Source organism: Papaver somniferum, chromosome 7 (assembly GCF_003573695.1).
Source record: "Papaver somniferum cultivar HN1 chromosome 7, ASM357369v1, whole genome shotgun sequence".
NCBI lineage: Eukaryota > Viridiplantae > Streptophyta > Magnoliopsida > Ranunculales > Papaveraceae > Papaver > Papaver somniferum.
This window is the reverse complement of record NC_039364.1, coordinates 153,025,052-153,037,759: the sequence shown is the minus strand read 5'-3', so window position 1 is coordinate 153,037,759 and position 12,708 is coordinate 153,025,052. Positions and strand designations below refer to the sequence as shown.

The 12,708-nt window shown below is 35.5% G+C and overlaps 1 protein-coding gene across 1 annotated transcript; it reads left to right on the top strand.

Annotated features, from left to right (window-relative positions):
* Positions 1 to 6,925: 6,925 nt before the first annotated feature.
* On the top strand, positions 6,926 to 11,843 carry LOC113298791 (nucleobase-ascorbate transporter 12-like). The gene is made up of 10 exons (XM_026547623.1): positions 6,926 to 7,734; positions 7,828 to 7,925; positions 8,011 to 8,181; positions 8,641 to 8,741; positions 8,846 to 8,981; positions 9,162 to 9,212; positions 9,327 to 9,614; positions 10,630 to 10,864; positions 11,045 to 11,331; positions 11,475 to 11,843. The coding sequence occupies exons 1-10, from the start codon at positions 7,170 to 7,172 to the stop codon at positions 11,694 to 11,696; spliced, it is 2,154 nt and encodes a 717-aa protein (XP_026403408.1). The 5' UTR covers positions 6,926 to 7,169; the 3' UTR covers positions 11,697 to 11,843.
* The last annotated feature ends 865 nt before the right edge of the window (positions 11,844 to 12,708 follow it).

Sequence of the window (12,708 nt, the reverse complement as noted above, 5' to 3'; positions counted from 1 at the left end):
TAGGATGATACAACATCAATGACTAACAAGCGAGAGTTTCATTTAAAATCTGTATGAGTATAGATACACAGTTATCATCCAGGTGATATGTTGAGTCGTTTATGACTGCCAGACCATACTTCCATCAACCTGGTTAATGTCTGCGGAAACTCGTTGTCAAGGTAGTGCTAAATAACAAGAGACCTTAGTTTTCTTCACCACGCTCTTTGATTAGCATCAAAATCGTAACCGATGAGACTAAGGTCTCAAGAGCGTACAAAAAGGGAGAAAACACATTAATATGGACTGAGGTCCATACTTGCCAATCATATAAACTTTGTTGATAAATCCTTTGCAAAGGGGACATCGATTTTAGTATCTACTCCGAGTATTATCGGCGACCAGTTAATAATCAGTTAATAACGATCTTACATCATTATCTAAAGTACGAGGATATCCTAATCCATTGGTACCAAACTTCAATATGCGGATATTCTTTCTCAAAGATATCAACGCAACTTTTATGGATGTGCTCCTCGTCAAGAGAGATATCAACTCATCACTCAAAGAGAATATGGACGTTATCTGATTAGATTGGCATACCTCATACAAGAGGTTTTCGTCTATGCTTCTAAGCATTCAGACGAAACAATCACCGCGATTCCATGGCATGCCTTGCAAGGACTTTAATTTTTGCCAAATCAAGTAAGCGTACTCTTGCTAAACTTAGCAACAAAGTAATCTCCAACACCTCAGGCATTTCTCGGTGTGAGAATTTAGATGAGAACAATTGGAGTTAACCAATATCGTCGATGATTCTCCCCCTGATCCTCAGGCGGGAATGCCTCATCAACAGAACCTTCAGTTCCGTATTACTCTACCTATCAAGGGAGCAACTGGATGCAGAAAATCCAATAACACGCAACCCATGAGAGGTAACTGATCAGGTTTCCTCTCTCATTTACTGTCCAACTGGAATAATTTTAAGAATTTACACTGTCATGAAAATAGAACAGTAAAACATAAAAACAAATTTTGTGAACATAAACACTATCTCAATATCAGTACCAGTCCTGCCAAGACGACCGATAGAGATCAACAAAAATTAAAAGCATTTCAAATGCACGTATCGTGTCTTCTATGTCAACGGTATCAGAGCTCTTCCAGGCTCAAAGATGACTTATTGAAACCAATTATTATGCTATCGTCCCGTATATTTCCACTTTTGGTGGTACGGGGTTTATCATATTCCCAAACCTGATAATTATTGTGGCTCCCATATTCAGAAATATGCCTACCACAATTGTATTTCCCACATTTTTGTGTATATTCTAATATTTGCATAGGTACAAGTGCAAATTTAATTCACCAAATTATGGATTTTAGGTAATAGCTCAGGCGACGAGAAGTTATGATATTAACTTTAAATATCATTTACAAAATGCGACACTCATTACCGCACGACGTTTATATCTGCGAGGCGCAGTCAACATATGCAACACTCGTTGTTGTTGACACAACATACACAAAGTGCAAATTAAGCACTAACTCGTTAAAGCTCGTCGATGCATATAATAAGCGCATGTTATGCACGCCACAAAGCTAGCAGGGACGCATAAGGGGGCAAAATGTGCGACTCTTCTTATTGTTCCCTGCAATATTATATACGGTGCATATATCTTCTCTAAAAATCAAGCCGAATTATTTTCCACAAAAATTAATGGTGAAACAAGAAAGAAAACATTCAAAATGCAATATATACGGTTCTAACATAAAACCGACCAATCTCCAATTTCGTCAGTTAGGATCGACGAAATATTAATTTATCAAAGTTTAAATATGAACACATTCTTTATGTCACAAAAAAATTTGTCTCAATATCAATTATAGGTCATTTCAATGACCACCGATAGAGATTGGCTAACCTTGTTATCCCGGTGTCCATTTTTCATCGCATTCCAAACCTTTAGGTGGAACAACTTTGAATTCTGGAGATTACTATAGCAAAGGATTGTTAAGATTTCGCTATCCTCCAGGATGCAAAAATTCCTTGCTCTGTCGATATTAAAACCGTTAACACCAAAAAATTATTGGTGTACCAACAAAGGCAATTTCACTCTCTACGCTATCCAAGAGAATGCGGAAAAATCTTCTGTTGGTTGGCTAAAGAGGAAAATAACAAAAGATACAAAACTTAAATATTTGGCTAAATTCGGAAATCGAATAATATCACAAATATGAGTTGTTGCTAATACATACCTATTTTGGATATCTCCTCCTTTACCACAATAATTATTTATGCTATCAATAACACAAACAGGAGATGGTAAGATGTCTAACTTCTCTTCTAAAAAGTCCTAATTAAAACAGAAAAACGAGTCAGACATAATAAGAATTGCATATATATAATTACTTAACAATAGTTAAATTAAATATGCAAGAGTCGAAGAGAATTATCCTTTTTCGTATCGTCAGTATTGTTGTAGAGCAATTCGTGCTGATAACGTATTATGAAATAGTGTTGCTCAACTCCTTTACAGAATTTTATATTAATTCATGGTAACAATATGGTATAGGTATACCAATATATCAAAGTATTTATGGAAGATAGTAATCGAAGTACTGGGCTAATTTAAGAGCATATACTCCACTGAGATGAGAAAGGGAGAGATAGTTTTCTGTTTCATTTGATGGCCATATATTTTCTAAAGCCATATTATAATTATTACGAGTATAATCCAATTAATGTATAACATCATTAATTAATGGGTCTTGTTAACCTGTATACCCGTATATAAATTAGCAGGGGTATAATAGATATTATTTTTCTTTGGGAAATTAAATAAGTTACTAAATTAATAACTAATTAATTTGAGTTTGGATGAGTTTCTTGAAGGCTTTTAAAATGGAGTGGGTGATGCCTGCAACTCTTGAAAGCTTATTTGAAGTGTGGTCTCATTGCAAGATGAGAGGGAGGTGTAAGGATGTGTGGGAGAAGATTCATTATGCTATTACTTGGCATATTTGGAATGAAAGGAATGGAAGGAAGCATGGTGCAAGACACAATACTGTGGAAGAATTGTTTTTGCTAATAAAACAAACTTTGGTTCTTTTGTTACATGAGAGAGATAATTTTAGAAATATTCATGTAAACTCTATTCTTTTCAATGTTCTGAAAACCGGTCCGGACATCGACTCGGAAAAGTTACCGGGTCAGGGTCAAATGGTTCAACCAGTGATTCAACCCGGGTTCACTGGGTCACATATATTACAGGCTTAAGATCCTGCAATGATTGTGTATTGGTGAATCATGCAATGATCGTGTATCAGATGAAGCCATTTAAATATCGATTACTTATTGCAACACAAATAAATTACATGTATAAGTTTAAGAATTAAGGACTAACAAATATTTAAAAAAAACATCACCAAAATAATCAAAACAAAGATGTCAGTGTGTCTTGTCGGGCTTGTGTATAAGTGTAAGAAATCAGGCCTGTGACACAGATTATCTTTAAGGAAAAATAATACTTTTGTCTTCTGAAGCTACGAAATCCATATATGTAGCTTAACTGAATTCTTGTTTCAAGTGTGCAACAAGAACAATAATGCAAAATAAAATAAAATGAAATCATTGCTAACTCACACAACAGAACTATCAAAAGAAAACTCATTCAGTTTTGATGCACTCTACCCAACTGACGATGGTCAATGAGTAACGGATTCTAAACATAAACATAAATATAAACATGACATTTTATAAATCATAGTACAAGTAAAGGATTCATACAAAATTGGACCCACAAAGTACTGGTCAATTGCAAAAACTACAATCCAATTGAGAATGCAAAATTGACAAAGCAAATAGGTTTAATGAAAAAATTAAAACAAAATAGAAATCAATAGATATCGTTAGCAACTGAAAATCATATGATATCAGTTCACATACCTTAGAAATCGAAGTAGCTGGGGAAGGTTTTTAGATAACCAAACCTAATTTTGATTCCTTTGAAGTGAAAATAAAAAGGAATTCTTCTTTGGGTAGCAAGCCTAATTTCCTTCCCCGATTTCTTCATTTTCATCAAGAATTAGGTAAGAAAATCTTCTAGTTATCTTTTCTTAGGCTTACAATATGGAAGATTGAGAAGAATCGAAGGAAAGTATAGAAAAGTCAATACGGAAGGGTTCTTTTAATCGACTCATTGAACCGTTGAAGATACACTGAATCACGAGTCGAAACGGCCGGGTCACCCGGGTCTCACAAAAGAAGCCGTTTTTTGGAGAATTTACTGGGTCATGGATGAAACGGCCCGGAAAGATGACCAAGTCACGGTTTTGCTGGGCTGACCGGCCGGGCCGGTTTTCAGAACATTGATTCTTTTCAATTGGGAGAATGTTCTTCACTCTTAATAAGGTGTTTGAACTCTTCCTTTTCTTGTAAATATTTTTTCTCTTAAATGAACCTTCTTTTTTCAAAAAAAAAGCTAATTAATTTTGTCTGTAATTGATATCCGTGTTCCGTTAATACCCTTGGATTTTATTGAATTGAAAATAAAATATAGGCATGTTGTGTTTTATCACTATAATAAAGGATCAGACTGTAAATTGTTGGCACCGTACGAATTAAAGAAAAAGGAAAATATGAGAAGTGAAAATTCATTCTTTTCCGTTTTTTATTTTTTCTCTTATAAAGCAAGGTCCAATACACCGCTATATATATATATATATATATATATATATATATATATATATATATATATATATGAGAGATAAACCAATTAGATGGTGCCACCAATATTATTTGCTTACGTGTCTCTTAAATTAGTCATAGTCGGCGCTAACAATTCTCTGGAAGCTGCCATCTGCCTTGAGCCCTTGACCGGTGGTCAACCACTCACTGCATACAGTTTTGATTCCATTGATCATATATAGTTGGACTTGATTAAGATGATTTTGAAAAATGATAAACTTGTTTCCTAAATCTCAATAGATTGGGAATTTATATCATGATGGTCTCTAAGCAAGAGAAACCGAAGATCGAACCCGCGACGATTCCTTCCATTTTTTTTTCCGGTTTATTTTTAGACAGGGACAATAATAATAATTTGATAAGATATCATGGAGGGAGAAATATGTTTCCCATTGGTTGAAACTTGAAACATCAAATATATCAGTCAACTTAGGGGTATCAAATGGAATTTTAGCTTTCATGGATAAAGAAAACTTATATTTTCAAGATAATTAAAATTCCAAGAGAATTATCTAAACCAATACAAAAGATTAATTGTTCATTATTCCTTAACATATGCCCTGGTATACAAGTTGACAAAAGCCTTAATTAATTAATCTTAATTCAACTATAAAGTTTATCAATAAATTTGACTAATATATATCATTATTCATCACCATCAACCAACTTATAACATTAAATAACAATAATATAATTAATAATTAAGATTTGAAAACAAGAAAGTTGACTAATAACGTATTAAATAACAATAATAAAATTAATAGCTAAGATTTGAAAACGAGGATGTTCCATCGAATTAGACGCTTCAAAATATGAACTTGCTTTTGTGTGTTAAACTTCCTTAAGGTATTTTACATTTTTAATCAACCTGCATTACAATTATTCTGACTGTAATTTTTTTTTGATCGGTAAAGAATTTGATGCTACCGAGTTTCGAACTCAGGTCATTGGTATCATCACTCAATGTACTACCGAGTTTCGAACCCATTGTACTACAATGACGCCGACAATTCTAATTTTAGTTGTTAAAAACAAATCTAACAGCGGAATCCAGGTTATTCCAAGCTTGTAAAAATGTGGAATGTCAAGTCTAATTGCTTAGAAATTGGGGTCTTCTACAACTTTTTCAAGCTATGTTACAATTTTTTTTTTCTTCCAAAGAAATAAGCTTGAAATCTAAGCGATATTAGTAATACAAATAACGCTCAACATCAATCCAAATGGAGTCGGATTCAGACAACATCAAACTAGAATAATGTTGAGTGTTAAACCAGATAACACCTAGAGATTTATGTTAACTTTTATGTTAAACTTTAGAGCATTTCCAAAGAGACATCGAAGATGTCATAAGTTCAAAATCACATAAGACTTTTAATGTTTTAACCAAAAGAATCGTCTCTTAAAAATATGTGAAGGGAAAAAGTAAAGATGACGTATATGGTAGTTATGTAAACATCCTCAAAACTACCCTCTAATTCTAGAAATTTCCCTAAAAGGATGTAAGTATTCTGCGATCATCTTTTATTGTTTTCGTGATATAGATTAAATATCTGATTTTAGATCAATGGTTTAAAAGGCCCCGACCAAACAATTTTTTTTTATGAGTTTTTCTTTTTCACTCAAAGTGACGATCCGTAAGAAAGATGTATACGATATCCTCGTTAAGTTACCATTGGAGAACACGAAAATGATCCTCTTTATTAAAAAAAAAAAAGAAAAAAAGAAACCTCAATTTTTGAATAAAATAAGTTAACAAAAATAAAACCCACTCAACCAAAAATTATGTCTAAATAAATAAGACCCACTCAACTATATGCTATGTCTAAATAAAATTTCATCAACCGCCTGACGTTATTTCGTTGGCCACTTTGGAAGTTTTTTGTTTTGTTTGAGGAAACCACTTTGGAAGTTTACACCTTTCACGTTCTATTCCAAAGTATTCTATCCAAAACGGTAAAATGACATGAAATTTAAAAGATGAAATTCTTCCACCATTAAACTTGTTAGAAAAATGGTAGAAGCTGTGGTGTGGAACCCTTGAAACTAAATCTTGTGTATCAATCAGTACAGCACTAACGTCTCTGGAGCCTCCGACTCTGCCAGTGGCTTAAATCTTGGTATGGACCCATGTAACGGGCTCCAATTAGATTGTCTTTACTCTTTAATTTTGGCGTTTCTTCACCCCCTTAGCATCACCCAAACCCACACTCCTCTTCACACTCTCTGTCTCTGAGCTGCTTACCAAGCATCACTTCTCTTTCTCTCTCTCTCACTCTAATACTCAAGCTCCAAACTTTCAAACCCTAGATTTTTTCCAGTAAATTCATCTACCAGAGAAAAGCCTCATCAAAAACCCCAACCAAAGATCTGATCTTTTATCTATAGAAAATTGCTACATTTATTCAGCTATGCAGCTCTAAGTTCCATATAGCACAATAAAATGGCGAACATTGATCTCCCCAAAAGACCTAGACCAGGGCCATGGCCACCAGTTCAAGAACCAACAACAATGCCAGCATCAACATCATGGGCTAAGAAAACTGGATTCAAACCAAAACTGTCTGGAGAAACAAATGTGAGTAACAATTCAGGTCAGATTCTTCTTCCTGAACTTGTACCACCTAAACCTGTTAAACCTAGTGAAGTTCAAGTGGATCTTGAATCTGGTCGAAGACAACCTATTCCGGTTGCAAATGGCGAACCCTCGGCAGCTAAAACCACGCCCACTACTGCAACTACGACTACTTCTTTGGATAAGGATCAGAATGTACCGAAGAAGAGGAAAGAACCAGAAGTGGTAGTAGTGCCAAAGAGTAGTAGTGTACCGCTACCAAATGGGCAACAAGTTCGGGTTGAAAACCCAGTAATTCATCCCAAACCACCTATTCGAGAGGAGAATGTTGTTAATGTATTACCTCAATTAAGGGATGATGATGACGACGACGACGGTTATGGTAATCGTATATCTCATATGAAATATGAACTTAGAGATAGTCCTGGTGTTGGTGAGTTTTCTTGAATTATTTGTTCTATTGAGCGTAAAAGTTTTAATCTTGATGAGTTCAATGAATTCTTTTTCTTGAATTTTTTTTTTGCAGTTCCAATTGGTTTTTATGGACTCCAGCATTATATTTCGATATTGGGTTCGTTAATACTTATCCCGCTCGTGATAGTTCCAGCAATGGGTGGCGACCATGTAAGGGAAAACACTGTTATTCTTGTTTTAAAATAGAAATTTGGAGAGTTTATTGGTTTTAATGGTAGATAGAATGTTATTTCAGGAAGATACAGCTATGGTGGTGTCAACAGTATTATTTGTATCCGGAGTTACTACATTATTGCATACATTTTTTGGATCAAGATTGCCATTAATACAGGGCCCATCTTTTGTTTTTCTGGCTCCGGCATTGGCTATAATTAACTCCCCTGAGTTCCAAGGATTAAATGGGAATGTAAGTTTTCCTCATATGTGCTTACTTTCATTTTTCTCTTCTTTCTTTGTGTCATTAAGTGAATTCCAAAAATTTATCTAGACAGAAAAATGGAGAAACATGGAAACTGTGGAGTTCAGTATTATAGTTGAGTCAATCTAATTTTATATCTATTGCCCATGTGCTGCTGTCCCAGTTACATATGGGAAAGACTGTTGATGTGATGTTCAATGTGCGATTACATAGTCCAGCAGTATATATGTGAACTCCATCGGAAGTTTGGCCATATTACATGTATGTAAATTTTGCCTATTGCTATACTTAGTAAGTAGTGCCTGCTCGATGATTATGCCATGAAAGACAATAGCCACCTTGCTCTTTTCATTGGTACCAGGCCCAAAATCTTCAACATATATCCAGTTTCTTAATTTTGGCTTTCAACTTTAAGTAGACACCTCAGAAGTTATTTATCATGTGCAGAATTTTAAGCGTGTCATGAAGGAGCTACAGGGGGCTATAATTATATCATCAGCATTTCAAACTATATTGGGTTACAGTGGACTAATGTCAATCTTCTTGCGGTACGTCCATTATATTTGTTCAAGAAGATATATTTCACTGGTTTTAAACTTCATTGACGGCATGTGGAGGGGTATGTTTCACTAAGTTGATTGTTACTTTTCAGTTTGATCAATCCAGTTGTTGTATCCCCGACAATAGCTGCTGTCGGACTCTCTTTCTACAGTTATGGTTTTCCACAAGTAGGTACCTGCCTTGAGATTGGGGCAGTGCAGATACTAATAGTTATTCTCTTTGCACTCGTAAGTATAGACCATTTTATTCTTCTGATTCCTATCAATTTCAATTTTGATACTTCTTAATTTGATTTCACTTCTTATAACATTTCAAATTATATGTGTTGCTTCAAATGTTGCTGCCCTGTTCTTGCTTTAGTTGGGACAGCAAGTTAACTACTCTAATACATTCACATTTTCATGCAGTATCTTCGTAAAGTATCTGTTTTCGGTCATCGAGTATTTCTGATTTATGCAGTAAGTCCTAATTTTGGGTTCTTTGTTGTTTAATTACTAGATTTTCCCCACCATTTCATTGTAGCAAGGAACTTATCCGTCTATGCTACTACATTCTTGTTGTATGGTTTTCAGGTTCCACTGGGTTTGGCAATCACTTGGGCTATTGCCTTTCTTCTTACTGAGGCAGGTGCTTATAACTACAAAGGTTGTGATGTTAATGTACCTGCTTCAAATATAATATCTGAAGCTTGCAGGAAACATATCCCCAAGATGAAGCACTGTCGTGTTGATACTTCTCACGCATTAAAAGCTGCCCCGTGGATTAGATTTCCATATCCGTTACAGTGGGGAATACCAATTTTCCACTGGAAAACAGCTCTTGTAATGTGCGTGGTGTCTATTATTGCATCTGTTGATTCGGTGAGTCCCTACTACATGTGAAGTAAGCTTTTGTAGTTTCTTGTATTAATTTTGCTGTCGGTATATGAGCTATGGTGTGGTTGTGATGGTCGCGAGTCTTTTTTTTTTTTGTTCGGTTACCTTGGTCAATTGAGAAAGAAGTGTATTAACTAGGTTTACAGTTCCCCATGCAAACAACAATAAGTGAAACTAGATCCTGATGTACACTGTAATATTAATCATTCAATAGTCGAAACACACCCCTTTGCTACCGGCAAATCGACCTGTAAAAGTAACCGTGTTTTTTGTGGTTACTCATTAACCTTCTTCATGCAGCTAACATTATTCCAGTCCTCATTTCTAAATGTCTATCAGTCCATGATAACGCCAAACCTCACAATATGTTGTTATAACTTTTAGTGACATCTGTGTCAGATATTAAGCTCCTTAATCATCATTATTCAACATTATCTATGATTATGAACTATTCCTCATGCTTAAAACAGAACTACTTCTAGTATTATCATACTCTACAACTGAACTGAACAGCATCATAATACCACATGATACACAACGCCTTACATAGTATAATAGTTGCTAACAATACTCCTAATAGAATTAGCTAGAAGAAATGGATAGAACATCTTATTAACTGCTAGGTTTTTGCCTGCGGCTTGTTCGTGCTTGAATGATGGAGAAATCAATTTGTGGTCTTTTACGCAAGAGGTTAGAAGAGAGTCCTTGTCATCCTTTCAGAGACACCTCAATAGCTACATAGGACAGCTCATTACTACTTAACCTGAATGTAGTATTAGCCGTAAGCAAGGGTTAAATACAGTCATACCTTAAAGCAGATCTTAATTTGGATCATCACTAATCCAGCTTACCTTAAGCTACTCAAGAATTAACCTCAATCAGATCCCAAGTTGTTGCTTGCTAATCCATATATTGAACATCAATCTGAACTAAAAACTCTCAGCTTACTGTAGGGTTGACCTTTCCTTGGTTATTTTGTGGTTTTCTTCCTCATGCGTAGGTTGGTTCATACCATGCATCATCACTATTGGTGGCGTCTAAACCTCCAACTCCAGGGGTTGTCAGCCGAGCAATAGGCCTTGAAGGAATCTGTAGTATGTTGGCTGGTCTATGGGGTACAGGAACTGTCTCAACAACACTTACTGAAAATGTGCACACCATTGCCGTGACAAAAGTAGGAAGCAGAAGATCAGTGGAGCTGGGGGCATGCATTTTAATACTCTTGTCCCTTGTGGGTAAGTTTTCTTTTTTAACCAATGGCTCGGTATGCAACTTTACAAGGTATTCACGTGGGCGACTTGCATATGCTCAGTCATAGAAATTGTTTCTCGCTTCTTCATTATTTTGTCTTGCTTTAGGAGTTTGTTCCATTTATACGACTTGCTAAAAAAAACTGCTCTTTTTTTTGCCCACAGGTAAAGTTGGTGGTTTTATTGCTTCAATTCCTGATGTCATGGTTGCTGCTCTCCTTTGTGTCATGTGGGCCATGCTTGCAGCACTTGGCTTGTCAAACCTACGTTACAGTGAGGCTGGAAGCTCTAGAAATATTATCATAGTTGGTCTCTCTCTGTTCTTTTCACTCTCTATACCGTCCTATTTCCAGCAATATGGTGTTACTCCCAATGCCAACTCATCAGTCCCCAGCTATTTCCAGCCATACACTGTGGCATCTCATGGACCTTTTCGAAGCAAGTATAACGGGGTATGCATTATCTACTTTGACCTTCTACTTCATGTGAACTAAATTTGTAGCCAAGTTATCTTACATATTTGAGATTATGTGCGGGTGATCTTTATTCCGAAATCTAAGAATGCACTGCCCATTGTTTTTCTTTTCTTTTGCAGCTGAACTATGTTCTGAATACTTTGTTATCATTTAACATGGTGGTTGCATTCCTCATTGCTGTGATACTCGACAACACTGTACCTGGCAACCGGCAAGAACGTGGGGTTTATGTCTGGTCCGATCGGGACACAGCAAGGAGGGAACCTGCAGTTACCAAAGATTATGAGTTGCCTTTCAGAGTTGGACGAGTCTTTAGATGGGTAAAATGGGTCGGACTGTAATTGTGTACAATTAGGAGAGGGTTTTAGGCAGTTGTTCTGTTGTTGTGATTCTTAATTATAGAACAATTTGTATAGGAACATTATGTAGAATTAAAATCTATCTTGAGAAAATGCGAGGAATTATATCGGTTTTTGATTTTCTTGGTATCTTGATTGTTTCTCTCCTCTACAACCCACGTATTAAACCCATCATTGCTTGTACTACTAACACTTGCTAATCTATGTTTTCTGTACACAGTTTTTCCTTGGTTAGAATGTTCAACAAACTATATATGTTGTCCTAGCTGTTCATGGATGCCGACGACAGTCCTCTACAGTATTCAACTAGTGCAGGCTCTAATTCTTTATTTTATTTTTCTATTTTTTTTGCCCTTTACTTATTGGGTGGTGGCGAGCCCCAAATGCTTGTGAACTTGTATTCCTTTATTTGTTTTCACATGATTCTCAAGAAGTTTGCTAGATTTCAATTGGTACCACAGATCTGACATCATGATTGACAACCATAAGTAATCAAATGTAATCAGCAATCCTCATGATTAGATTTTAGTGCTTTCTATTCTAATCCTTGAGGTTAAAAGTCTAATCTTTGAAAGATCAATAGAAAAGCTTTGAATGGAGCCATCACGTGTCATTAATTTGTGGTAGCTGCTAGACTAGTAGGTAATGCAAAGCCTTCATGAATTGCCTCAGCAATTTGTCATGTTTTCCCTAATAAATAATTAAGGACTATAATTAAGAGCATTGTTGGATTATCAATTTTTTTTTTTTTTGACAGTATCATTGGATAATACAAGTACTAAACTGCGTCAAACATCACATCAGTACCAATTAATGGCATCGTTCGTTTGAGGTCAAGCCGAGGTAATTACCAAAGAGAAAAAACAAGAATCAAACAACAGATTCCTATACTGATACTGGTTAAGCTTTACGCAAGAATCCATTTTGACTTTTTATGTTCAGAATGAGATAGGAAGTTTGGGCCGTGTTTGGTATGAATTTTAGAAACAGTTTT

What these genes read in the sequence shown, in the direction of transcription:
- LOC113298791 (XM_026547623.1), top strand. Translation starts at nt 7,170, where the DNA reads ATGGCGAACATTGATCTCCCCAAAAGACCTAGACCAGGGCCATGGCCA. An exon ending in CTAATGTCAATCTTCTTGCG is followed by an intron (nt 8,742 to 8,845) that starts GTACGTCCATTA and finishes GTTACTTTTCAG; the next exon opens with TTTGATCAATCCAGTTGTTG. An exon ending in TAGTTATTCTCTTTGCACTC is followed by an intron (nt 8,982 to 9,161) that starts GTAAGTATAGAC and finishes ATTTTCATGCAG; the next exon opens with TATCTTCGTAAAGTATCTGT.